We start from the raw sequence: 23,596 nt of genomic DNA, 5'->3' as shown, positions 1-23,596 counted from the left end.
TCCCTCCAGAGCGGTAGATGGCGGTAAATATAAGTACTCCCTAACATCACGTTTCCTGTAGCTTAACTAGCAATAGCTAGTTCCGTAGAAGGAGATTTTTCTGTGATTTGATGTACGCAGTTATATGAACTCATTTATTCTGAAAATGCTGGCGATTGAAGGCTGATGTTAAGTGGATCTATAATACAGGGTGTTTTTCATCCGCTGTTGAACTCATATGTAGTCATCAACATGTCTGTGTAAGAGAACTTTAAATAGGATTGCTAGCTAGCTAGCTAACTGACGTTGTCAATAAATGCAAAAACTGGGTAAGATTTGCTGTTACTTTACAATATAGCTGGCGTTTAAGAACAACCAGGTTGCTCACACATAACACGTACAAAGCTGTCTGTCCTAGAATGTTTACTTTAACCAAAGTTAACATGTTAGCTGCAGCTGGAGTATGGCGGCGGTGCATTAACATTACTATTAGAAGTTTGAACGGGGCGAAAGTCGTTACCAGAGGATTTGTGTCCTCCGAGAACGCTGAAGAATCGGGCAAAGCCGACAGTGATGTATACGACATAATAATATCCGGTGGAGGAATGGTGGGGACTGCGATGGCATGCTCTGTAGGTGAGTTTTGCAAATAAAAAACCTTCAGAGCCGTTTGTATAACGTCTCTCTAACGTCTAGTTCGGTCGTGTGAGTCTCCCACGATAGGCTTCAGTTCAGTATTGTCAGTATTCCCAATCATAACCCGAGTTTCCCCTCACTTTTCTACGACCCCAGCCTTTTCCACATCAAGGCGAAGTAGCTACTTATTTTGTTTCATAGAACTATTTAGTTTGGCAGCGAATAACTGTCCACACAATTTAAGGCAGCAATTGCGGTTTTAGTGTAAACCTACTCCGGGGTCTTAGGGTGCCAACGTGCCCGAGGTGCAATTAGCATGCAGATTTTATGAAAAGTTGGTTTCTCATGCTACCCCGTCATCGCTTTCAGGCAACTAGCGAAGCACTTTGGCTAAATCGTTCCACCAGAAATAACACCCCCCGTCCACCAGTAGCATCAAAGCGCTATGATGTGTGAACGTTCATAAATGGTGTGTATATTTTTTTGTCTGTGCAGGCTTTGATCCAAATTTGCAAGGCAGCAAGATTCTGCTGCTGGAAGCAGGCTCAAAGAAAGAAATGGACAAGGCACCAGATGTGTACAGCACAAGGGTCAGCTCCATCAGTCCAGGCTCTGCTACCCTCCTCAGTGGTACATTACCTTTACTTCATCAGCTTTTGTTCTTAAGACCTTCAGTTTTAGTCTTCGGATTGCACTGTATTGTATATTCTTCCATCAAACAGCTTTATCATTCTGCCACAATTGCAAGTTATAGATGTGGTGCCTAATGCATAACACTGCAGGTGTAAGACAAAGTTTAATTGCATATAGGCAGTGCAAATATGAAAAACACTTTGTTTCCCTGTTCAAGATTTCCCTGTTCAAAAACAGTTGAATACTGGACAGTGCTTGGCACAAGTGTGTATACTTTAATCATGATCGATTAAAGAGAGTAGCTCAGCTAAGGCATGTGTCAGTTCCTAATGTCACATGTAGTGGAGGTGCACATAGGATTCCATGAGATCAGTCTTATATCTGTTGAATGTCGTTTTTGACGGGGTATGTATGTGCATGCATGCAAGACACTTGATAGCCCAAAGGTAGAAACTATCTAGTGACACTATTAACTATACAAATATATTTTGCATAGTTATAAGGACAAATGCTGAATGACATCATCTTTTAAGACATGCGTTTACGTCTTAACAAAAAAAAACAAAAAAACTAAAGTGCATTAGAGTTTCCTGATACCTCAGCCATGCAAAGGCACATGCAATGGTCTGTTGACCCATTTGAAAACCACATGCTTTTTACAATGGGGCATCTCTCAAACTCCATCACCGAGAGCTAGTGGTGTTTGTTGGGAAGCAGCCTACCAAGCAATTATGCCCCAAAAAAGTAACATTTAGACAAAGACAAGGAGTTTAAAGATCTGTTGACACATTTAGAAAAACAAGATAATTTCAACAGTACATAAACACAGACTAGATTATGTGGAATGCCATCAGAACAAAGCCATAGATGTCAAACCATAATGAAGATGGTCTTAATTGATATACCCAGATTGTTTTGGGCACCATATCTTATTTGTAATACAAAGAGAAACTGGTTAGTGACTTCACTGAATATTTCACATCACCTTTTATCTATCAAATTGTCCTCTTTTGAATAAAGGCACTACAAAAAGATGTTACGATGTAGTGAGTTAAGTCATTCTGGATTGCATTGAAGCAGTCCGTGTGTCATTCTGTAAAAGAATGAATGGCTGTGTACATTGAGCCACATAAGACTTCATTTAAGACAACACTTTGGTGAATTGAGGGGCATTACCCAATCAAAAAACTCTTGGCAAGGAAACATACGTCTGGTCCGATGATGGCAAAGATCTAGAGAGGATGCTCCCTGTCATTAAGCCTATTTGCAGCAATGCTTGTGTATAGAAGATCCACCAGGAAATATGGTCAGATGGATAAGGGGCACTGGTTGTCTCACACATGGATCATGGCAGAAATTTGGATCCATGTCGATTGCTCCTTTTTATTTTGGTCCATTACTGTCTTCATTAAGCTTGGCCTGTTTGGAGCAGTGTGATGGGAATATACAGTATGTGAACAGCTTCTTTGGTCCAATTTTGTATAAACAAATCCTGTATTTAGCAGAATCTGCTATAAAACTATGAATTTAAAGTACTTTGGGTGTGTTTGGGTTTCAAAAATATATGGATTGTGTAGATCCATATATTGGAAGTGTATTTCATTAGAAGTGTATTTCAAACACAATTAATAATTGTGACCATGATGACAATAATTCAGTCAGTTTTATTATTTATACTTATCCAATCCCTGCTGCTTGCCAAGATGATGTCAGAACTGCTTAACATGTAGTTAACGGATATGCTGTCTATGTAAGGTAGCTGGAGACAACTGTGGTGAATCCTCATTAATCTGCTAATCCATGTCAATCACACACTGTGACTCTATTTGTATTTGTTTCAAATCACAGGTCTTGGTGCTTGGGATCATATTGTCAATCTAAGATGCAAACCCTATCAAAAAATGCAGGTCTGTATACATTATCCAAAATATTGGAGTTAACTAAACCAAATGGTTATCAGCAAGTTAAAGGTAAACTAAGTGAAATCAATTTTGCAACCAGTTCACAGACTGGTGAAAAAAAAAGCCTTTCTTTACTGCACTGGGCAAGGGCACAATGGATTTTTTTCTTTCCTGCTTCAGTGTCAAAACAATTCACATATACAAGTAGTTAGCCAGCAATGCAGGGTTGACATGCCAAACATAAATATGCCCTTACATGACCTTTTAAAGGGGAACAATGTAATGTATAATTATAGACTGTGAAATATCCATCTTTAAAAAGGTATAATTAAAGTAATTTTAAAAAGCCTAAATAACTCACTGTTTCAAAATAAACACCCAAAGAGAGATGTATAGCACCGTAAGTTAAAAACACCAATATCATTTTGCTTATACTATTGAGATAGTTATCAAAATGTACATATTCAGCCAGAAACTAATGCCATAGGACTTAAGAATAATAAATCCATTTAGTAAGCAAAGACCCAAATCAGCCTCATGCCTGATTTGATCAGTGTTCATACATTAGGATCTGATTTCTTGCACTACTGTACATCTGGATGGCAATACAAGCCTAGTTCTCCTGTCTACTAATTAGGAGAGTTTATGGTGAACACAGGGGCTGGAGGTTGAAGCTGTGGATAGTGCAGAGGTCAGCAGCAAAGATCTTTTGGTTTACACACTGTGGGAGACATGCAGGCAGACTGCAAGTGTGCATTTTCTGCCCCCACCAAAAACATTGTGACTTCTGGACAAGCTGAAGGGTCATCAGAGGTCATCAGAGAGCATGGTGACATCCCTCATTCCCTTTACCTTCTCTGTGTCCCTTTTCATGTTGGAGTGTTCAAATCAGGAAAGTGTTCAAATAAGGGAAGCAGTTGACTGAGATCGGCCTATCAAGGTTCCCTCTCACTTTCCAATTAAGACCCAAATGGTTAGCGGGAAAAGACCAAAATGGGTTTGGGAAATGCCATGTACCAGAAAACGTATATTTTAAAGGTTTGGAGGTTCACTGCAAAGTTATCAGAACAGTCTTTCTTCTCAGAGTGGTCTTTACCTTTTGTAGTATCTAGAGTAAATATAGCCGTGTAAATAGGCTCATTTTGGTGATGGACAGTTTATTTTAGTAGAGACTAAAAGTACATAGCAACACAAAGCAATTTGAAACTTATCAACAGCAGTAGTTTTCCTATGTGTAAAATCCTTGTAATTCTGGGCTTGGTCACATTTTAAACCTTTCAACAAACCATGTATGAAAGCGCAATGGCACCACTTTTAGTGGTTTTAGTATGGGCATATACTGACTGCTTTATGACCAAAAAGATAAAAAGCCCTTGCATTTTGTTGCCTATGGATTCAGTTGCTTGTTACCTTAGTAACAAGTCATTTCAGGACTTAGAAAAAAACAGCTGTATCAACAGCTTGGTCATACTTGAGTGTTAAAGCAAGTCTAATGTTTTGCAGACTGAAAAGCAATCAGTTATTAAAAGTTGTCCCTCAAATACCGTGACAGAGAAAACTTTAGCTTGACAGAAAAGTTGGCATGTGCATTATTTATTATTTGCCTAACTATAAAATACAGGCATAATTAAAAGTGCAAAGAATGACATTTCATATTTTTCCTGAGTGTTTCCTAGGTTACCCGTGCAACCTCAAGGGGCTTTGTTGCCCTTTGCTCAACTCAGATTGATGTTTGGTTTGCTTTTTCTTTTTCTTTTCTTTTTTTCTTTTTTTTTGACTGAACGTTAGGACCTAGTTGAATAGCTAGCTGGAAGTCCAGAAACAGGATGCGAGCAGTGCATGTAAGGATAGACTTGTGAACCACCAGAGTAATTGGCCCTGTGCTTTAGGTTTGGGATGCTTGTTCAGACGCCTTGATTACGTTCGATAAGGAGAATCTGCAGGACGAGATGGCGTACGTTGTGGAGAATGATGTCATCGTAGCCGCCCTCACCAAGCAACTGCACGCTCTCTCTGGTAACTGGATTGTTTTGATCTTTTGATTAATTATAAAGTAATCTGTATGTTGGCTTTGGAGATCATATATTTACATGATGAACATATATTTACATCCACAAGTTTTGATTAGAGTAAAGAAAATAAATAAATAAATTGACCGTGAGATTAAAATTAATGATGTTGACTGAAGTCTAAAATTTTCTGTCAACCTCAGTAGTGGACTGAGTAAATGTTGTGGATGTTGAACTTGGATGTTGAGCTGTGTTATTGCTACTGTGCAGTCTTCAGTTTTCAGCAAGCTGCGTGCTCCTGTTAGCCCTTTGAGTGTCCTGTGCAGCCCATTGTCCTGTGCAATGGAGTCTCACTTCCAAGCCCATGCACCGGAGACTGGAGTCGGCCCAGCTGGTTCCATGCCTACCCCCTGGCAAATGATGTCACCACAAGCTGTTCCTTCCTGTCCTGGTGTTTTTTGTTTATTTGTACTTTTTTGCCCTTTTTTAAAGACTCAGCCTCTTTTGTTAGGAGCAGGGTTTCCCTGCTATTTCAATCATGCAGCACTTTTCTGCTGGTGGGAATTAGTTTCCATGAGACCCAAGTCTGCACAGGCACGTGCATTGGTCTATTGACCATTTGAAAACCACATGCTTTTTACACTGGGGCATCTCTCCAGGCAACTGGGAGCTGCAACAAATTGTCATTATAATTTACCAGACCGCTCTCAGCCTCTACAAATGAAGGCTTGGCCCTGCCTTGCCATAATCTGGAAAACGGCATATTTTAACCCCCAAAACGACATTTTTGCGGAAAAAGGGGGGAAAATATCAGGATGCACTCGGCAGATGTGGCAGCACGTGTGCTTTCATGTGCAAATTGACTTGTCTTTTCTTTTCCTGGGGAGCTCAGACTGGTTTTCATGTAGTTTGAATGTTGCTGCTGAAGTGCACTTGCTTTGTCGCTTGAGTCTTTTCATAACTCTTGATTTGCAGTCAGCATTCACAGCCATTATTTATCACTCAAGTACAAGGATTAAAGCCTTTAGCTTTTTTGGGTCTACTTGTCTCCAAATACAGGCAGCATTTCTGATATTTTTATGTCCTATACCTCCAGTATAGTAAGAATAATGGCTGTATTTCTTTTACATACGTTCTGTAGCATGTCATTGTTAGCTGGTTATGTGTGCTTCTGGGCCTGTTTGTAGGTAAACAGTATTACTAAACAGTGCGGCTAGCCAAACTCATTTAGAGCTTTGTTAATGTAATCGTGGCTCTGCTAGTAAGACGGGAGCCAGTGGAGTTTTACAAGGCTGTTTTCTGATTCTCAACTCTTATTTTTGCTAGCCAAACTGTTGCTTCTTTTTCTATATAATTTATATATATACACACACCCTCTCACACTGGGGTGGCTTGTGTAGGAAAAGTGTGTCTTTGTAGCACATCTGTGTAACCCACTGAGCTTTCCACCCACTACCAGCTTCAGAAATACCAAAGGCTGAGAGAATAGCTGGAAAAGATGTGGACGGTGAAGGCAACAGTGTTTCCAGAAGTAATTGCCCCAAAACTGGGAGAGTGGCTGCAGCAGATCCTAGGAACAACATGTGCGTGTGTGAGAGATTTTACACACGCACAAAGACACATTTGTCCTTGATATGCACAGCTGCGCCACAGTTTAAACTTTCAAATCAAACCAATCATGTTTTTAATTAATATTTAAAGTACACATTACAGGCTGTAATTGAATGGTATTTGCATACATTTAGGTTTCACCATGTTAATACAAGTCTTTTTGCACTCGTTTCATGGCACCATAAATTTTGCGACATTTGGGTTCACAGGTGTTTGATCACTCAGGTGTGTAATCATAATATTAAATAATGCACCCTGCCATCGGGCCCAAGTTGTCCAGAATTGGTTTGAGGCGCATTCTGCAGAGTTCTGACAAATGGTGTCGTCTGCACGTACACCCAATATGAGCCCAATTGAGCATTTCTGGAATGTGGTGGAGAGGTCCCTTCCCACCTGAGATCCCGTACCTACAAACCCCACAGAGCTGTGGGTGGCAATCCAAACGGCATGGCTCAGCATCCAGGATGGAAGGACACTGGAGGGATACTTCCATCCACTTGTGGAAATGAGGACACGTCAAGTTGCTGCACTTCACCAGGCTAGGGGAGAACCTACATGATACTAGTTCCTGTGCCGTGACTTTTGGCATGTCCAGTATATAAAAGAAGCAACAGGTATATTTTAACCTCCCCACCTGAACCAAGGAGGAAACGATGGGTCATGATAAGTGTCAGTTGAGAGATGAGTGTTTTGATGCATCTTCTATCAGTGTGGAGGTTTTGGGATTTATATCCTTTCCCCCCCCCATCATATTTTTGCCTAGATGTTTGTACATGCATTGCGAGCTTTTCTCTTTCACGTTATGAACATTACACTGTAGCTTCTTTATGTCCTTTGAATGAGCACAACCACATTTGAGATCTGTGTGCTGGAATGGTGGTGCCGTTCCCTCATTTTCCTCTTATGTTTTACCCAGACCAAGTTGAAGTGCAGTACAGAACTAAAGTGGTGAAGTACACCTGGCCCAGGCCTTACCATGCGGTCACCTCAATCCCATGGGTGAAGGTGACCTTAGCCGATGGACGAACTCTGAAGACCAAGCTGCTGGTGGGATTAATGTATTGTGTGTCTGTGTCTGTGTCTGTGTCTGTCTGTGTGTGAGAGAGATGTACCCAGCATTACCCATGTATGAAGACCCTGAAAGGGTAATGAGCTTGGCCATCCCCTGTTTCAGATTGGGGCTGACGGCTCCAACTCCATGGTCCGGAGGGAGGCAGGGATCCCCACTGTCAAGTGGAATTATGACCAGTCTGCCGTAGTAGCTGTCCTGCATTTATCTGAGGTATGTCAAGAACGAAAATCTAAACCTTACTGGCAGAATGTGTGCACGCGTGTGTGTATGCATGTGTGTGTGCGGTTATTGGCATGTAACTGGAGAGCTTTTGGTCTCTTTAAAGTATTTCAGTAGCTCTTTTTGTTTTTCTCAAATGTGCAGCCCACTGAAAACAACGTGGCATGGCAGAGGTTTCTCCCAACAGGACCCATTGCAATGCTCCCGGTAAGATGCCCCTGACCATGGTAGAGGACATTGTATGTGTTTGAGCTCTGTCCCTTAAGCCTGCAGTATCAGCCTATGTTTATTCTGGCTAAATGGGGGGGGGGGGGATTTCACATTTATTATTCATTTCAGTACAATGTTGTGTTTTTTTTTTGTTTTTTTTTGTTTTTTTTTTTGTTTTTGATTGGTTATGGCTATTATTGTTTAGCTGTCAGACAGAGAGAGCTCCCTGGTCTGGTCCACCTCTCATCAGCATGCAGAGGAACTCTTACAGATGGATGAGGAGAGCTTTGTGGATGCCATAAACTCTGCATTTGTGAGTCAACATGAAGTTTGATCCGTCATCCCTGTATTGATTTCAGATCGCCATGTACCTGTTGACTTATTTCATACTGGAACGGAAGTATGTCAGCATAGGATACAGGTTCATTGGTGACTTGTGTCTGGGTTCATGAAGGTTCAGTTCAATTCTCACACTAAAACTTAAGTCATGCAAAGTTTGGGACTGACCCTTCCCAGAAACCATGTAACAATAATCCTGGCTTGGCACCTCTTCCACAGTGTTTAATGCCTTTTTGCAAGCACCTCTCTCTCTCACACACACACACACACACACACACACACACACACACACACACACACACACACACACCGCTCACAAGGTTTCATATAAATCCAAAAAAACCTACTGTTCCCAAGCTGGCTATTTTTACTGGGCCGCCTGGTCACAGGCCCGTGGGTTTAAGTCATGCTTGCCTTCAGGACCGGTTTGCTAATTAAACCCATGGCTTGCCAGTGTTGTTAATTACTGCGTGGAACTTTTAAAAAAAAAAATAAAAATTTCTCTCTCTCTCTCTTTTTCTTCAGACCAAGTGTTATCAAGTTTGGGGCCTCATCAGCATCTTATTTTAATCAGATGAAAGTGTAGAAGTAAATAAATCGCTGCTATGAACGTGTGCATATGTTTAGTGACCTCTTCTGTTTTCCCACCCCTGCCCTCAACTTACCAGTCTTATAGCAAGTTGAGATAATGATGCTGTGCACTGATTGATTCTTTGTTCTTTAATTTAGTCTCTTTAAGCTGAGCTGCTTTTCAGCAACACGATGCCCAGCTGACCAATTGGAAACTAATGCGTGCAAATTGCATGCCAGTAGACAATTGCGGGGCATGGTGATTCTAAGCAGTTGCTGCCAGCCATTGTTTTGATCAGCAATGCAAAATTAATTTGATGTTCATCAATCACTCAGTGTTCTTGGTTTAGGAAGAGCTTCACATATTTTTGGTTTGATCAGAGGAATAACTTCTAAAAAACCTTCTGCTGATTTCACTGAAAAGTTTTGGATTATATGAATGTTTCACATAAGATGTCAAGATTTTAACTGCGCAAAAGTAGCTATCTATATAGATGGCGGTGCAGTACATGATCCATATTTGACTTCCCATTTGCTTCTCCATTGTATTTCTAGGCCCTTCCCACTCATGTGTCTCTATTGGTCCCCACAGTGGAGTAATGAGAACCAGTCTGAGCTGGTAGAGGCTGCTGGTTCCCTGTTCCGCGCTGCTCTATCCTTCTTGATGCCCGATGGCACGTCCACCCGTCAGCTTCCACCCAGCGTGGCGGGTGTGGGTCCAAAGAGCCGGGTCATGTTCCCTCTAGGGATGGGACACGCCTCCGAGTACATCCGCCATAGAGTGGCCCTCATTGGGTATGTGCATTTCTGCCCTCTTTGGGATCCAGTTGGTCATTATGTAAGCCCGGGGTTCCACTTGTTCATTTTGTTTCAGCTTCTCAGCATAAGATCTCAGTTTTCCATTGTAACCATTTAGAGAGATGTTAAAGAATTTAATCCATCTGCTAATTTTTTTTTTCTCAATAGTGACATGATTCAGTTAATTTTACTGAGTATTTGGTTTGTTCCTGTCTTTGAATTATTAATGTTTCTCCTTTCAGGGATGCTGCACATAGAGTACACCCTTTAGCAGGCCAGGGTGCCAATCTGGGTTTTGGGGATGTGTCCTGCCTGGCACGGGTGCTAAGTCAAGCAGCCTTTAATGGGAAAGACCTTGGTAGGTGTACCATGATGAACAGCCAAGCTGGAAAGATGTCAGACTATATGCTAATTTTCTTATGTGCCACACATTCATGGGTTGAAATTTAGTATTTTTATTTAATATTCATAAGTAATAGTGTTTGTTGAATTCACTTAGTATGGGACACACAGGATCATATTCAACAACTCATTTTCCAAATCCCTGAGGAATAACCAAAAAAAATAATTTAGGTTCCTAGTTTGGTTGTGGTTAGAAATTTGTTACTGAATAACTTTAACGCTAAACTTCATACTTGAATTCTCAAACCTGAAGATCAGCAGATCTCAAGATGTAACCCGCATAATGTCTGACTACGTGCCATGATATGTTTTAAACTCCATTGCCCTTTGACCTCCAGGAGAAATGCAGCACCTTCTGGAGTATGAGACGGAGCGTCAGCGGCACAATCTGCCCATGATGGCCGCCACTGACCTCATGAAGAGGCTCTACTCTACTAACGCTGCCCCCATGGTGCTACTGAGAACCTTGGGTATACAGGCCACTAATGCACTGCCGCCTCTCAAAGTAAGTGTGTGCTGTCTCCTCCCTGTGCATCTTCTCAGGCACTCCTACCCAGCACATTGCATTAATGTTATTCTCATTTTATGAGAATAGTGCTTACCTAACTACTGACTTTAATAGTTAGCACAATGTACCTGACTACTGGCTTTCAGTAGCTGGCACATTGTACCTGACTACTGGCTTTCAGTAGCTGGCACATTGTACCTGACTACTGGCTTTCAGTAGCTGGCACATTGTACCTTCAGATCTGGTGCCCTCCCTTTCCTAGCTCTTATTTTACAGCATCTTTTTCTAATCAACAATTTTTTTTCCTGCTCTCATGTTTTTCTTTCCACTCTGTCATCTGTGACTCTTCTCTTATCTCGTTCCAACTCCCTTTCAGCCTCCTTTCCTCTCTTCTACTCCTCTGACGTCTCATTCTCTCTAACCCCATCCCCCGTCTTGTACTGTGATTACATGCTCTTCTACACTGAACCACGTCTGTAATTTACATGGCCAGAAGCACTACTACAGCTAAGATTAGCCCTAAATTCTCTGTTACTGGGAGTGTGTGGGTGGGGTTTGAAGGCTGGGCACAAGCTGTGTTGGCTTGTGTTTTCACACTCCTCTTATTGCAGGCCGCTCACATGAAATGGTTTCATTCCTTTGCTAAGCAATCGACCAACAAAACCATAACTTGTTGCAAATCCTTCTCCTGGGAGGCTGTGGGATTATCTTGCATACAATAGCAAATGCTAAGGTCTTGATTTGTAGGGTTGTAACATGGACAGCATTCTGTTCCCCTTGTGTATCAAAAGAGGAAACGGTCGTTTCTTACAGTTTTGTGAATTGTGTACCATATGACTTTGGAATGTGCTAGCCAAGAGATAATTATATATTTGCCTTCTTGTGCCCACAGGAGCAGATTATTGCATATGCCAGCAAGTAAAATGGTACTTGCACCCTGGAGCCACTTGTGTGATGCGTCTTCAAGATGCCTTGGCAACTTTGGCTATAGAATGTAAAAGTGTAAATTAATAAATTTATATTTGAACACCTAACATACGAGATGTTCTTTGTGATTTCAACCTTGGGATTGTAAATGTATGGGTAAATTTAATTTGTATTTGAAATAAATTTCTCAGATAGAGGGAAAATCTGATTGAGATTCATCATAAATCCATAATGAGGAAGCACTGGTACCAGAAATGGCAAGCTAAAGTAAGACTAGCCTGCCACCAAACGTACTCAGTGACACCATCTAGTTCATTACTATTGATAAGGTTGCATGTGTTCCAGAGTATCAGCTGGAATTTTGCATAGTAATAACATAGTTTAGATCAAATATAATTAATTGTAGGCCTAACACACATTTACAAGTTAAGATTTAAGTTAGCTGGGCTGTGGAAATAAATACTGGCAGATCAATACCAAACGATGCTAATATGGTACTACCCATTATATATGTACTTTTTTTTTTTTTTTTACAATAAATATACCATCCCAGGCAATAAACAGTTTTCAGTCTGGCAGCTAAGTTCAAAAGGACACTTGGGCAACAGATGTTAACAATTTTGTTTTAATGACATGGTACATGTACAACACAATCATGTCTTACATAACATTGACTGCAATAGTTTCAAGCATATGTATAGCATTTACTGTGCTTTAAGCATTACATGTCCAACATAACTTTCAAAAAGAAACAAGGAAAGCAACACATGAGGATGTTTTGTATTATACAGTTTGTGGGTCTATTTGGGTTATTTACTGATCTATACAGAGAAAGTCATTGTGAATAAACATGAGCATAGTAAGACTAGTTTGTAGAAATTCAAGAATAGTACACATATTAATGAAGTAACAGTGCTGCATTTGAACTGTTAGGAGTTAGGTAGAAAATATCTATATGTAATAAATATCTATACAATAATTCACAAACCACTTAGCATAAGTGCATTGAGCAAATAAAAAGTTATGGCAAAGAGGTGTTCAGGTTATCTGCAGGGGTGCTTGATTAACACAATATCACTGGCTGACTGTAGGTTAGGTTAAAAACCTGAGTAATAATAAACTGACAAATCAATAATAATTTAACAATTTGTCTGTCCAACTGGCACCTAAATGTCCAAAAGTACACACAGCATTCCTGTTCTAGCACTAGATGTTCCAGTCCCAACATTTAAACAGCAAAGCTCTTCAACAAACACACAGACATAAATACATAAAAGAGCATTCATGTACCTGATTGAATTCAATAACAAGATGATTTACTCCTATAAATCCTATACCTGTTTTCCAACCAATAACAACAAGCATTTCTCACTCATACACTGTAGCAGTACGACCTACAGGTGAAGTGTGATGTGCTAGTCTGAGGGGGTTTAATGCTTTGGGAATTTTTACTAAATTTTGATCAATGCACTTTAATAGCTGTTGTCTATTTCTGGACACAGTACTACCAAGTACTAACAGTTAGATACAGTAACTAAGAAAAACCTATGGGCAACTCCAAATCATTGACTTGTTACAATTTTTCCCCATTATAAGTATCCCGCTGTATCAAAATACTGCACAAGCTGAGGTCCTTGAAAAGATGTGAATGGTCTCATTAAACCTAACCATACATCACAAATTCAAAGACTGCCAAAATAGACAGGCAGCGCCTCAGGTGAGGCGAAAATGGAAAAATGTAAACGCTCAAGTTACAAAAATAAACGAATCATGGGTTAAACATACAGTAGAAATAGCAGGTTGGCCTAGCTTTTTTTTTTTTTTTTTTACAAAAATATAGTGATTTCTTTGTGGATAGTTCTCTGGGTGTTTGCATGAAAGTGCGGGGAAGAGAGTGGAGTTGGGAATCTGCAGTGCAGGGCTGGCTGTTGGAGTAGGTGAGGTTCCCCACACTGACCCTGTGTTTTCCCACCTGGTGGCGCCCAGGAGTCGGCAGGCTTTAGTGAATGTTCAGGTTGTAGAAATGATTGAATGTAGCCCCTAAGGCCCAACTCGTTTCAACATTGTTCACTTTTTTAGTAAGCTGTGGGAGATACAAAGGCACATTGAACATAATTACTATTAAATCATCTAAACTGCCTTTTTCTTAGTGACATTGAAAGCTGTAAATAGTCATCTTGCGTAAGCATCTCGGGTAAAGAAAAGAAAGTTGCCATCATCATCATCAATGCGGTGGCAGTACCCACCTGCAGAACAGTGCTGTCCTTGAAGCCGAATCCCTCTTTCAGAAGGACTGTGATGTACGTCATATCCATGCACAAGAAGGGACTGATGGGCCGGTATTTGGTCATCTTGTTGCAAACTTAATAGAAGAGAAAGAATTGTACATTTTTAGATGAATATTAGCAATAGAAAAAATGTATTACTTCTATTTAGAGTACTATAGAGCTTTCAGTTTTAAATCTGATGGAAACTAAACAGTCTGGGAAGAGCCCACATACATTAGTTTAAGCCATGTTTGCCACAAGCCTGTCTGCCACTTTATTGTGAAACAGAGGTTCACACAATGGTACTTTTTCCGCTTTCGTTGACTGCTAAGAGGTATTAGAGGAATTGTTTCATGCCTTCAGTTGCGCATGTTATGACGATGAGTCAAGCCACAAGAGGTAAGCTGTGCCAGGCTGCCAAGTGTTCTTGCATGGGGCATGTCAGTAAGTCAGCCCCTCCTGTTAGGTATCAGGCAACAAATGCATCCCAGCCAAAAGAGGTGGGAGGTCTGCTGCCAAGGATGCCTCAGGTTCCATCATCGAGCCTGTGCGACAGTGTTCTCACTACACAAATAAAAGCCTTACATAAGATGCCAGCTCATTCCTCCTCATGATAAATCTGTCGCATCTGTGACATTGTTTGACACAACCAGGCTAATGAGCCAAGGGCCATCAATCTCAGGAGTAAGCCTCTTTTTTTCCTTTCTTTCTGCGCTGCAGTGGTTAGCCTGTTAGAATGCGCAGCGCAACGTGCACCTAGACGTTACGGTAACTGGCCCGTTGCATAACAGCCATAGCCAGAAGGGCACTGTAAAATGCCAAGGTAGCAGGCTGGGGAGCTGCAGAGGCAGCAGAACACACAGAGTCGGGTATTTGTGTGGGAGAGGTGCAGCGTGTGTTTATGTGGTGGCAGAGCTGTCATTTTGTGAAGCCTGTGCGATTGTCGGGAGCCTCGAATGCAAATAAGCACAGAGAGTTTATGTTTGCACAGTGTGTGCGGTAAGGCTTTGACCTGAACGGGCTCGAGGCTGAGGAAAAACATTCAAAGTCTGGTGTCTCACCCTCCTTAGCTCTCTTCTTGAAATCTCTGACCTCCACGACACCACCTCTTGAGCCATCTATAGAGAGAAACAGGTGTTTGTTTGTTTGTTTGTTTGTTTGTTTATAATAATTGTCACACAATTCTCATATAGCTGAATATGCTGAAACTCTGTTCTAATGAAAATGCTGTATTACCGATAAGGCCTGACTCCACAGCTCTGTCGTAGTAGTAGGAGAAGGCATAGAACACGCTGTTTCCCTTCACTTCAAAAGGCTGGTGGACGATCCCTTTCACCACTCGCAGCACCTCGTAGTAGCAAAGCTTATAGCCTGCAAAACCTGTGGACGCGAGATGTAATTAGCAGTGAAGCGTTTACAGAAAGCTGTCAGCACAGACATGCCATGCGTGCTGAGAACGCACCCGCCTCTATACATTTGCCCAAGAGAAAATAAGGAAATGGCCAAAGGGCAGGCATGCAAGTTTCTACAGCGCCACCACACTGCATCGTGTAGATGAAGGGTTCCCCCTTGTGAAGCCCCACGTGAACTTTTGCACATGCTGAACTGAGCCACAGCAGAACGGCGGGACTGCGCAACATGAAACCATGTGCTGACAACTGTTGCGCTTAACGGAGCACCGCTCTGTTGGATCTTCTACACCACAAAACTGGGAGCGGTCAAAGCCAAGCTGCTGGCTATGTGAAACAGGGGAAAATACCAAGTGTGTGAGTAAACCAGTATCTCTTGGCTACATGACTGCGGTAAGAGACTTATATGATTTGAGGACTCAACTAACAATTTTCTCTTCACTTAAATACAATGTTCGCAGTATTATTATTGTTCAAATGCCTGCTGAGAGGTGGACAATTACGTGCAGCGGGCAAGACCCTGAAATGCTGTTTGGCTCCACAATTACGCCCTCGCCAAAGCACTGTCAAATTAATGTCTTAAAGCAGATTCACTGAACTATGTGCGACGAGTTACTCACGTTATGTAACTTTGGGGGCAAATCCAAATGATCCCTTTAGTCTCTAAAAATCCCTGAGAACCTAAGCTTTGACATTTATTTATTTGTTTGTTGTGGAAATTGCATTCCTTGTTAAGCACTTACCATCAGGGATTCCACTGACTTTGTAAGTGATCCCACCGAAAGTCCAATCATCTCTATACTTCTTTGGTAAACAAGAACTTGTGAACACCTTCCAGTCAAGACCTGGAGGAAACATGGGATGGTAAGTTATTCCATCCACTAGGGATTCTTGAAAAGACTGTTAAATGCAGATATATTAACTATCTGTAAAACACCGGGGAACCATTACCATCTGCACCAAGCGCGCCGAGAGTCGCCAGTCGGGCTGCTATGAGTCCATTCCCAAGGTAACTGCATAAGGCAAAAGGTTTAAAGAATCACATTTTCAGAAAACAAAGACAAATCCAGGCATTTGTAATTGCATATGTACGATGTGAAAGAAATTTGCTCCACAAGGCTACCTGTGGGTGTAAAGCGAATAAGTGCCGTTGAACATGTCGATATGAGCAATGTAGTTTGGAGGAGCGGTGTTCACTGTCTTCTGCAAGAGAGAAAAAATATTTGCATTTAAGGACAAACAATGTAATATATAAACATACACATCCTACTTATCTGTATTATAATAATTGTGGTGACCCTAGACCTACCTTTGATTTGGGAAGGAACGTGATCTGGGTTGAACCGCCACCAAGATCCAAGATACCCACAGTCTTTCTAGTGTGAACATACAAGTGACCTGAAAAGCAAAATTACAGTAACATTATATAAAGTTTGAAATTCAAATTAAATTAAGTTCAACATCAAGTTTACTAATCCACGATACGCATAGCTCGGATTTGTTATGAACTGTTGCACTTTCCATTTCTTTCAGTTAAACACTGAAATAAATCATGTTCAAAGGAAACGATAAATGATAACCGAACAAGCTATAATAGCAGGTGAATTCCTGTCTCCCAGAGAGGAGAGTGAGCCTTTTGTTTAGGAGTTTTGTAAATAAATAACATCTGTTCTGCAGCAGCTTTCCTAAAGTGAGAAATCTGAGGTATGTGGTAAGGGCTGAGTCACCACCCTAAAAACATCCTGAGACTCTGCACCAACCACTGATCACCCGCCACCACTGATGCACCTTAGATACACATGAGCAATACTTAACCTGTCAAGAAATTCACAGTAACCCATGCCAACACCCCTGCAAAGAAAGGAAAGGAGAATTTGTAAGAATGAAAAGTGTTGCAATTTGAATTTAAGGATTAGATTGTATCCTGGGCAAAATATCAGCAAAACATTTTATACCACAGTGGTCAGTGGGTCATTGGCAAAGTCTCAGCCTTTAGTAAACTTAACATTAACGTAATAGAATTAACTAAAACGGTGAATCTGCACTATATTCATCCGTAACCATTGAGAATCAAACCAATTCACAGCCAGATAGCAGTTCTTTACTAATCCTGTGGTGCTGACTATTGATTTCAAGATGACAGTTGAAATAACCGTTGTCTACGCTTGTCAAGGTATGATTACTTGATCCTGGCAGCCTACACCCTAGTTTGGCAAATAGGGCCACCACTGAGTCACTGCCATAACTTTGCCACCTGCTGTTAGTGGTTTTATGCTCAGTGGTTTTCAGTCCAGGGAGCTCAGACTGATGTGATGTATATGCCCAGCATGTTGCTTCATTAAGCTCAGATGTTTCATTAAAAAGTGTACTGATTTCAAAGCCATCAGGGACCAGCCCAGGCAATCAGACACGTCTGAGATGTGATATTACTCACACCTCATAAAAGCAGGTAATCTGAAAAGCTTGCAGTGAAAAAGTGTGTCGCCCCAAATAAAAGAAAATGTGTAGGATTGCTTATTAATTTGGATTCATGTCTGGGAGGATGACGAGACAAAGTTAGCTCGTTAAGATCAGTTCATGAAAAAAAAAAAAATGGAATTAAATTTTTAGCCCTACTGAGGATCCACTACATTTTGTTGAGGCATATTACCTGAATGGCAAAGAAATAGTTTATAAGTGAATCTTTTATAAGTAGTCAAACTTACCTTCATTTTTGCCATTCATAATGGTGACACTGTTGTTTGGCACAAAGAAAGGTGATTCATCAAAAACTTCTTTGACCTGTGGATATAAGAAAGGCATGAAGTGAATTTGCAAAAAGAAGGTTCAGCCACAGCCCGTAGCAACATCTCAAGCGCTTTACAATGTACTCGATTATGCTCTGTAATATAGAAAATGTAAAGGGAAAACACAGAGCTTAGGCTAAACCAGCCTCTTTTATCTGGAGCCTGCAGGAAGCACTCTGATTCAATCTTGGGCAAAGTCGCCTGTAACTGGGGGAGTTTGAAACCACTTCTGTGGTTGTCGTGGTGGCAAAAACGACAAGAAAAAAAAGACAATAATTCAAAAACCAGTTGGGTACACCTCAGCGCAGATGCTTTTCATGCAGCGGTAACGTTTCCCTTCTTTCCTACTCTCTCTGTCTTGCTCTGTCTTTCTCTCCACCTCGCGCTGAGTTTGGTTAACGTCCCCCTGTCCTTTGGTGGCTCAATCGGCTTGCTCCGCCAAACTGTCTATGGCAAGGAGCACCTACGAAAATGAGTGAGGAAGTGAGAGAGTGAGTTGCCCTCACCTCGTCCAGCAGGGCTCTGGCTTTCTCCTCTGGCAGCAGCCGAAGGCCAGCAGTGGCCTTCAGCACCACAGGGGTCTGCCACCACTCTTCCTTGGGGATCATCTTTTTTGCCACTCTCAACAGCTCCCTGACCGTCTCCGCACCCTGAAGAACACCATGATAACAAATGAACGTGGAGGTGGAACATAAGCATTTCCTTAATCCCAAAACTAAAAAGGCAGTGTTTAAAAATGTTTGATCACTTTTTAAAATGTTCATATCTACTGACAACAAAATTAGAAAGGAGAATTTCTGACCAAATGTCCAAAGATGGACAATGTAGAATAAAACCAGGATGAGCAGGTCTGCCACAGGACAAATCAGATTGTGCTTTTACATAGTTAGGTCTAACTAGAACAGTACATATATGACATTTTCAAAATAACTGTGGTCAGAGAGCAAAATGGCGGACAGGTTCCAGGTTCCATGCTATGGATATGGCATTGCTGACCATTTTAATGTAAGGGGAACATTCTGAGGAAATGCTGAAAGAATTATGTTTCCTCAGTCTGCACTTTGGCTCAGGACTACTGAAAACCCCAAAGCTGTTAGAGTAATATTCTTCTTAATGAAGTGATGATAATGTGATGGGCTCACCGTTTCAGGCATATCTGCATAGGCAGACAATCCAGGTTTCACTGCATGGTACATCTCATTGTCGAGTACAGGCAGCCCAACTGTCAAAGGCACACAGACATGACTGACAAGTGAAACAGCTGGAGACCTCTGTCAACAGAAAGACTGCAATCAGCATGAGGCTCTGTACAGCTCAACTGCCCTCTTCTACTCTTATAAGGTTATTGTGTATGTGTCTTAGACATTTGGCTATTGTACACTAACCACAAATGATGACCACATGGATTTTTCCAGACAGGCAAATTAGCAGTTTCTTTGCACTTGAAGTTTACATCATCAGGGGTGATGCCATGTCTCCACATGATGGACATTTCAAAAGTGATTTCTACATTATCAGTCCAAACCAAATAATCCTTGGCAGACTTTCTGTGGTTGTTTTTCAATTAATGAAACTGCTTCTGAATGAAACTGAGTCTCAAAGCTGCAACAGTACAGCCTCCCCTCTCTCTCTCTCTCTCTCTCTCTCTAACTTTCTCTCTCTAACTTTCTCTTCTCAAATGTTTCTGTTTGTCTTATCACCACAGAGCAAATAAGCCCACAGTAAACCCAGACACTGCAATGTGACAGCACTAAGTCTGAGAGAGAGAGAGAGAGAGAGAGAGAGAGAGAGAGAGGAGTCAGCTGAGTCTACTAGGCGGGACTCCACAGGATCATTCTGAGTTCATGCTGTAATGCTGTGTGCTGGGAGGGAAGACTGGAGCAACGGATCAGCTGCAAATGGGAATATTCAAAGCATGGCTGAAAGACAAAGAAACTTACCTACATATTTGCCGAGATCAAGCTACACACATTACTAGCAGGGTCTGAAATGGAGCACACAGGAACCGAGAGAAAGAACTCACCTGGGTCCTTCTGAATGAACTTGTAGATGTGGATGCGGGTGCCGGTACTGCCGGCATCGAACATGATCCCGTAATAGGTGCGACCATAGGTGACTGGGTGAGATGGCTGTACCTCCGCCTCTTCAGGTACTTCCGGGGGCAGCTGATTGTCCATGCTGGCATGGTGGTTGTATGCACGGTGGTGGCGGCTGAGCACGTGGGGATTGTAGTTCGCAGCCTCTGCTGGGAAGCGCCCAGCCAAAAGCCACATGGACACCACCAACGGGAGCAACATCTGCTGTGGCATGGTTTCTCTCAGATTTGCCAGCACTATCAGCTGTTGGAGAAGCGTTTCTTGGAAAGTGCCTTTTTTTTAAAGATGGAAGTGCACTTTGCTTGTGGAAGGGAGGGTGGAGGAGTGTGAAGATGCTGATAAGGATGAGCAGAAGAGGTGAGAAGCAAGAGACAGGAGGGCAAGAGCAGCAGCAAGAGAGAGGGGGTGAAGACGCAGAGGCAGTCAAGACTGGATGGTCATCAGTTAACAGTATATAAAGACATAAGGGCTTGGCAGGGGGCCACGCCAAGCAAAGTCATCCACCAATCCTGAAGCTTTCCATCTCAAGTCCTCTAGGAACCATCCCTCACCATCCTTCCCCCTCCCTAACCAGAAGAAATGGCTCTGGGATACCTGCTAAACAGTACAACGTCTTTCTCCTCGAGAGGCCCTAAAAATGGTAACAGAACTCACCAGCCCACTGAAAGTGGCTTAAATGCAGCTAGAAAGACTTCTAAGATATTGCTAAAAAAGGAAAATGGAGTATATTTTGAGGCTTCAAAACAGGTTAGAATAGTGAGACTAGGACTTTTTCTTTTAAAATATACTTTATGGGTGTACTTAATTAAAACCTACAGTCTTACTTGTTTCTTGTAGTCAAACTTGTTACCTAACCACTATTTCTTTCTTGACAACTATTTCAACCTCCACTTGCACACTTCAAATTACTTTACGTTAGTTTCCTCTAAGTAACATGTCATAAACCCACTACTTAAGAATTGCGAGTTACTTCTAACCCAATATTTCATTACATGCAGTGACAGCTAATTGAAATACAGCTAATTTGAGTTTATTATTCACTTCATAACTTCTAGAAGTGGCCCTTTTCTTTTCTCTTTTGTTTAAAAAAGCAAGAGCAAAGAAACACAAACATTATCTAATTTATTTTACTTATTTATTTGTGGTGAGAGTATGAAGATGTACTATAATCATTAAAACCGGAGAAAAGAAAGTGCTTAATCAAAAAGCATGGACACAGACATGACTTTGAGGTATTGTGACTCATGGAGGTGACTCCTGTGGTTTTTCCATTTGCCACCTGATATACTGTGCACATATGTTGGCATTACAGCCTCTGTTACAGACTTGAAGGTACCTGAAGAATGTTTAGGAATTAAATTTTAGAATGATACCATTCTGTACCATTCATGAAAAGCAAATCAGCAAAAATGTCCAGTAAACCCTCAAATTGATAAAGTTACTTTTGCATGAGGACAAGTAAATGCATGTGGCTCCGGATGGCATGAAAAGACAACGTGTCCAACTCCCACTCATCTCTGCAACAACCACGAGGATTTTCAGCTAGAGAAGAAAAGTGTCTGCAGGCTTGCATAAACAGAAAGCATGAGAGCTATAAGCTGTTACGCTCTTCTTTTTAGGTGGGTGTTAACCTGGAAAAACAGATTTAACCACCCTTTCAGTTCTCATCAGCTATTTTTTCATGTGCTTCGGGGGTGTGCTGATGCAAACCATGGCCATGTGACAGTTGCGATGTGGTGCTGTAGGCAGGAGCAGTCACAGTTCGGAGAGTGGGGTTTTCTCCACCCGGTCAACCTGAAACTCCCCTGCCCGAGTGACAGCCACGCACGCTGCTAAATGCATTGTTTTGGGCAACTCTAAAGCTCCGGAGGAGCCAGTTTACTGTGATCTCCCCCTTTCTCGCAACAAATGAAGGCGGTTCACCGCACGGCCCAGCTGCCATCCCTGCTGCTTGTCTGTGATTGCTGACTGAGGAGAGGGAAGATCTGGAATGTTCTGAGGAGGATGTCAGACTCCTGGCTTTAGTGTTCCGAGGTGGAAGGAGGGCCATGGACGGGGCAGGAGAGGGAGGGATGGAGGGAAGGAGGGAGCAAATAGCAAGGGTGGAGTCTGGCACTGCGTGCTCTCCCACCATGCCATCCCAGTCCTGGGCCGTTCGGCAGAGCAGAGCAACTGTTCCAATGTTGTAATTTGGAACTAAAAATATGACACTTTCTTTCCTCTTTGGCTACTTTTTTACTCTGTGGTGCCCCATTATGGTCTTTTCTCTCTTGCCAAGCATGCATGTGCTGGACCTCTTATTGACTTCTGACAATTTAAGAGAACACTCCTGTGCCATGGTAAATGCACTGGGGCTTGCCTATGACCTAATTTAACAGGTGGCACCTTACACTCGAGTGGCATGAAACCCAATTTACTCTCTTAGAATTATTTCATCCTGTCTACTCGCTGTCTTCAGGACTGGCGTAACAAAGCCTGAATCCCTTGCATAATGCCTGCTCACCAGTAATATGAGAACAAACTATAACTGCATTTTGCTGTAGTCACTTGCCCTGTTTTTCTTTCACAGGCTTGAGATTAAGCATACTTATAATTATGTGTACACATAAGTGCAGGCAATTACTGACAAAGCATTCTGTATGTCCATGAAATCACACAATACATCATAAATTGTGTTTACAGCATGAAGCAAGGTAATTACAGTAGCCTACATTATCTAACTGATGTGAAGAAAAATGAACCAGGATGATGGAGTCAGAGTCTGACAAGTTTAAAACCCATTTAGGCATTATGAATGAACAAATGTTATGCCACAATGAAACAATGACAATTTGAAAGAATTTGTTGCCCAACCATGATGATAAGCATCCTGTAATTCACATTACAGTGAAAACAAGCACTTGGAAAACAATGGATTACTCCTTCTTTAAAGACACGAAAACTGAAACAATATAAAAAAACAAAAATGCAACTGGGGGTAAAAATGCAATGTGTAAAATCTGTAAAACCACTTAAGTTAGTAAAACAGGCTCTTAATTTCTTATTATCCACTATAAAATGCAGGATATGTATATTGCTAAATTATATCACTATAGTTTAAAGAAAAAATCTTGATGGTTGCATAATTGTTTTTATTATGTCTGTCTTTGAAAAGCATGCCATGCTGAAATACTGTGACAAAGGACTATTCTCTATCATATATTCTTACACTTTACTGATTCAAA

The 23,596-nt window shown here is 41.5% G+C and overlaps 2 protein-coding genes across 2 annotated transcripts; one reads left to right on the top strand and one right to left on the bottom strand.

The window, feature by feature from the left end:
• Nucleotides 1–77: 77 nt before the first annotated feature.
• On the top strand, nt 78–11,921 carry coq6 (coenzyme Q6 monooxygenase). Its single transcript, XM_027025501.3, has 12 exons — nt 78–615; nt 1,111–1,245; nt 3,097–3,155; nt 5,039–5,165; nt 7,686–7,816; nt 7,944–8,051; nt 8,205–8,267; nt 8,476–8,583; nt 9,772–9,974; nt 10,220–10,335; nt 10,718–10,884; nt 11,780–11,921. The coding sequence occupies exons 1-12, from the start codon at nt 399–401 to the stop codon at nt 11,807–11,809; spliced, it is 1,464 nt and encodes a 487-aa protein (XP_026881302.1). The 5' UTR covers nt 78–398; the 3' UTR covers nt 11,810–11,921.
• Nucleotides 11,922–12,494: 573 nt separating this feature from the next.
• On the bottom strand, nt 12,495–21,132 carry entpd5a (ectonucleoside triphosphate diphosphohydrolase 5a). The gene is made up of 13 exons (XM_027025521.3): nt 20,300–21,132; nt 19,419–19,498; nt 18,783–18,926; nt 18,196–18,271; nt 17,306–17,341; nt 16,800–16,888; nt 16,614–16,693; nt 16,442–16,503; nt 16,234–16,335; nt 15,318–15,461; nt 15,143–15,199; nt 14,061–14,176; nt 12,495–13,897 (listed from the first exon to the last, which is right to left on the bottom strand). Exons 1-13 carry the CDS (start codon nt 20,583–20,585, stop codon nt 13,814–13,816), a joined length of 1,356 nt encoding a protein of 451 aa, XP_026881322.2. The 5' UTR covers nt 20,586–21,132; the 3' UTR covers nt 12,495–13,813.
• Nucleotides 21,133–23,596: the final 2,464 nt, after the last annotated feature.

The sequence above is a fragment of the Electrophorus electricus genome, chromosome 10, assembly GCF_041902795.1.
Source record: "Electrophorus electricus isolate QZ-2024a chromosome 10, ASM4190279v1, whole genome shotgun sequence".
Taxonomy (NCBI): Eukaryota; Metazoa; Chordata; class Actinopteri; order Gymnotiformes; family Gymnotidae; genus Electrophorus; species Electrophorus electricus.
Note: the sequence above shows the minus strand (reverse complement) of the source record. Positions and strands in the feature narration are given on the sequence as shown.

Coding starts and splice junctions, on each gene's coding strand:
- coq6 (XM_027025501.3), top strand. CDS start 399: ATGTTTACTTTAACCAAAGTTAACATGTTAGCTGCAGCTGGAGTATGG. Junction 1,246..3,096: donor CTCTGCTACCCTCCTCAGTG/GTACATTACCTT, acceptor TTCAAATCACAG/GTCTTGGTGCTTGGGATCAT. Junction 10,336..10,717: donor CTTTAATGGGAAAGACCTTG/GTAGGTGTACCA, acceptor TTTGACCTCCAG/GAGAAATGCAGCACCTTCTG.
- entpd5a (XM_027025521.3), bottom strand. CDS start 20,585: ATGCCACAGCAGATGTTGCTCCCGTTGGTGGTGTCCATGTGGCTTTTG. Junction 18,927..19,418: donor ATGCAGATATGCCTGAAACG/GTGAGCCCATCA, acceptor GGTGTTCTTCAG/GGTGCGGAGACGGTCAGGGA. Junction 16,504..16,613: donor TATTCGCTTTACACCCACAG/GTAGCCTTGTGG, acceptor TGCCTTATGCAG/TTACCTTGGGAATGGACTCA.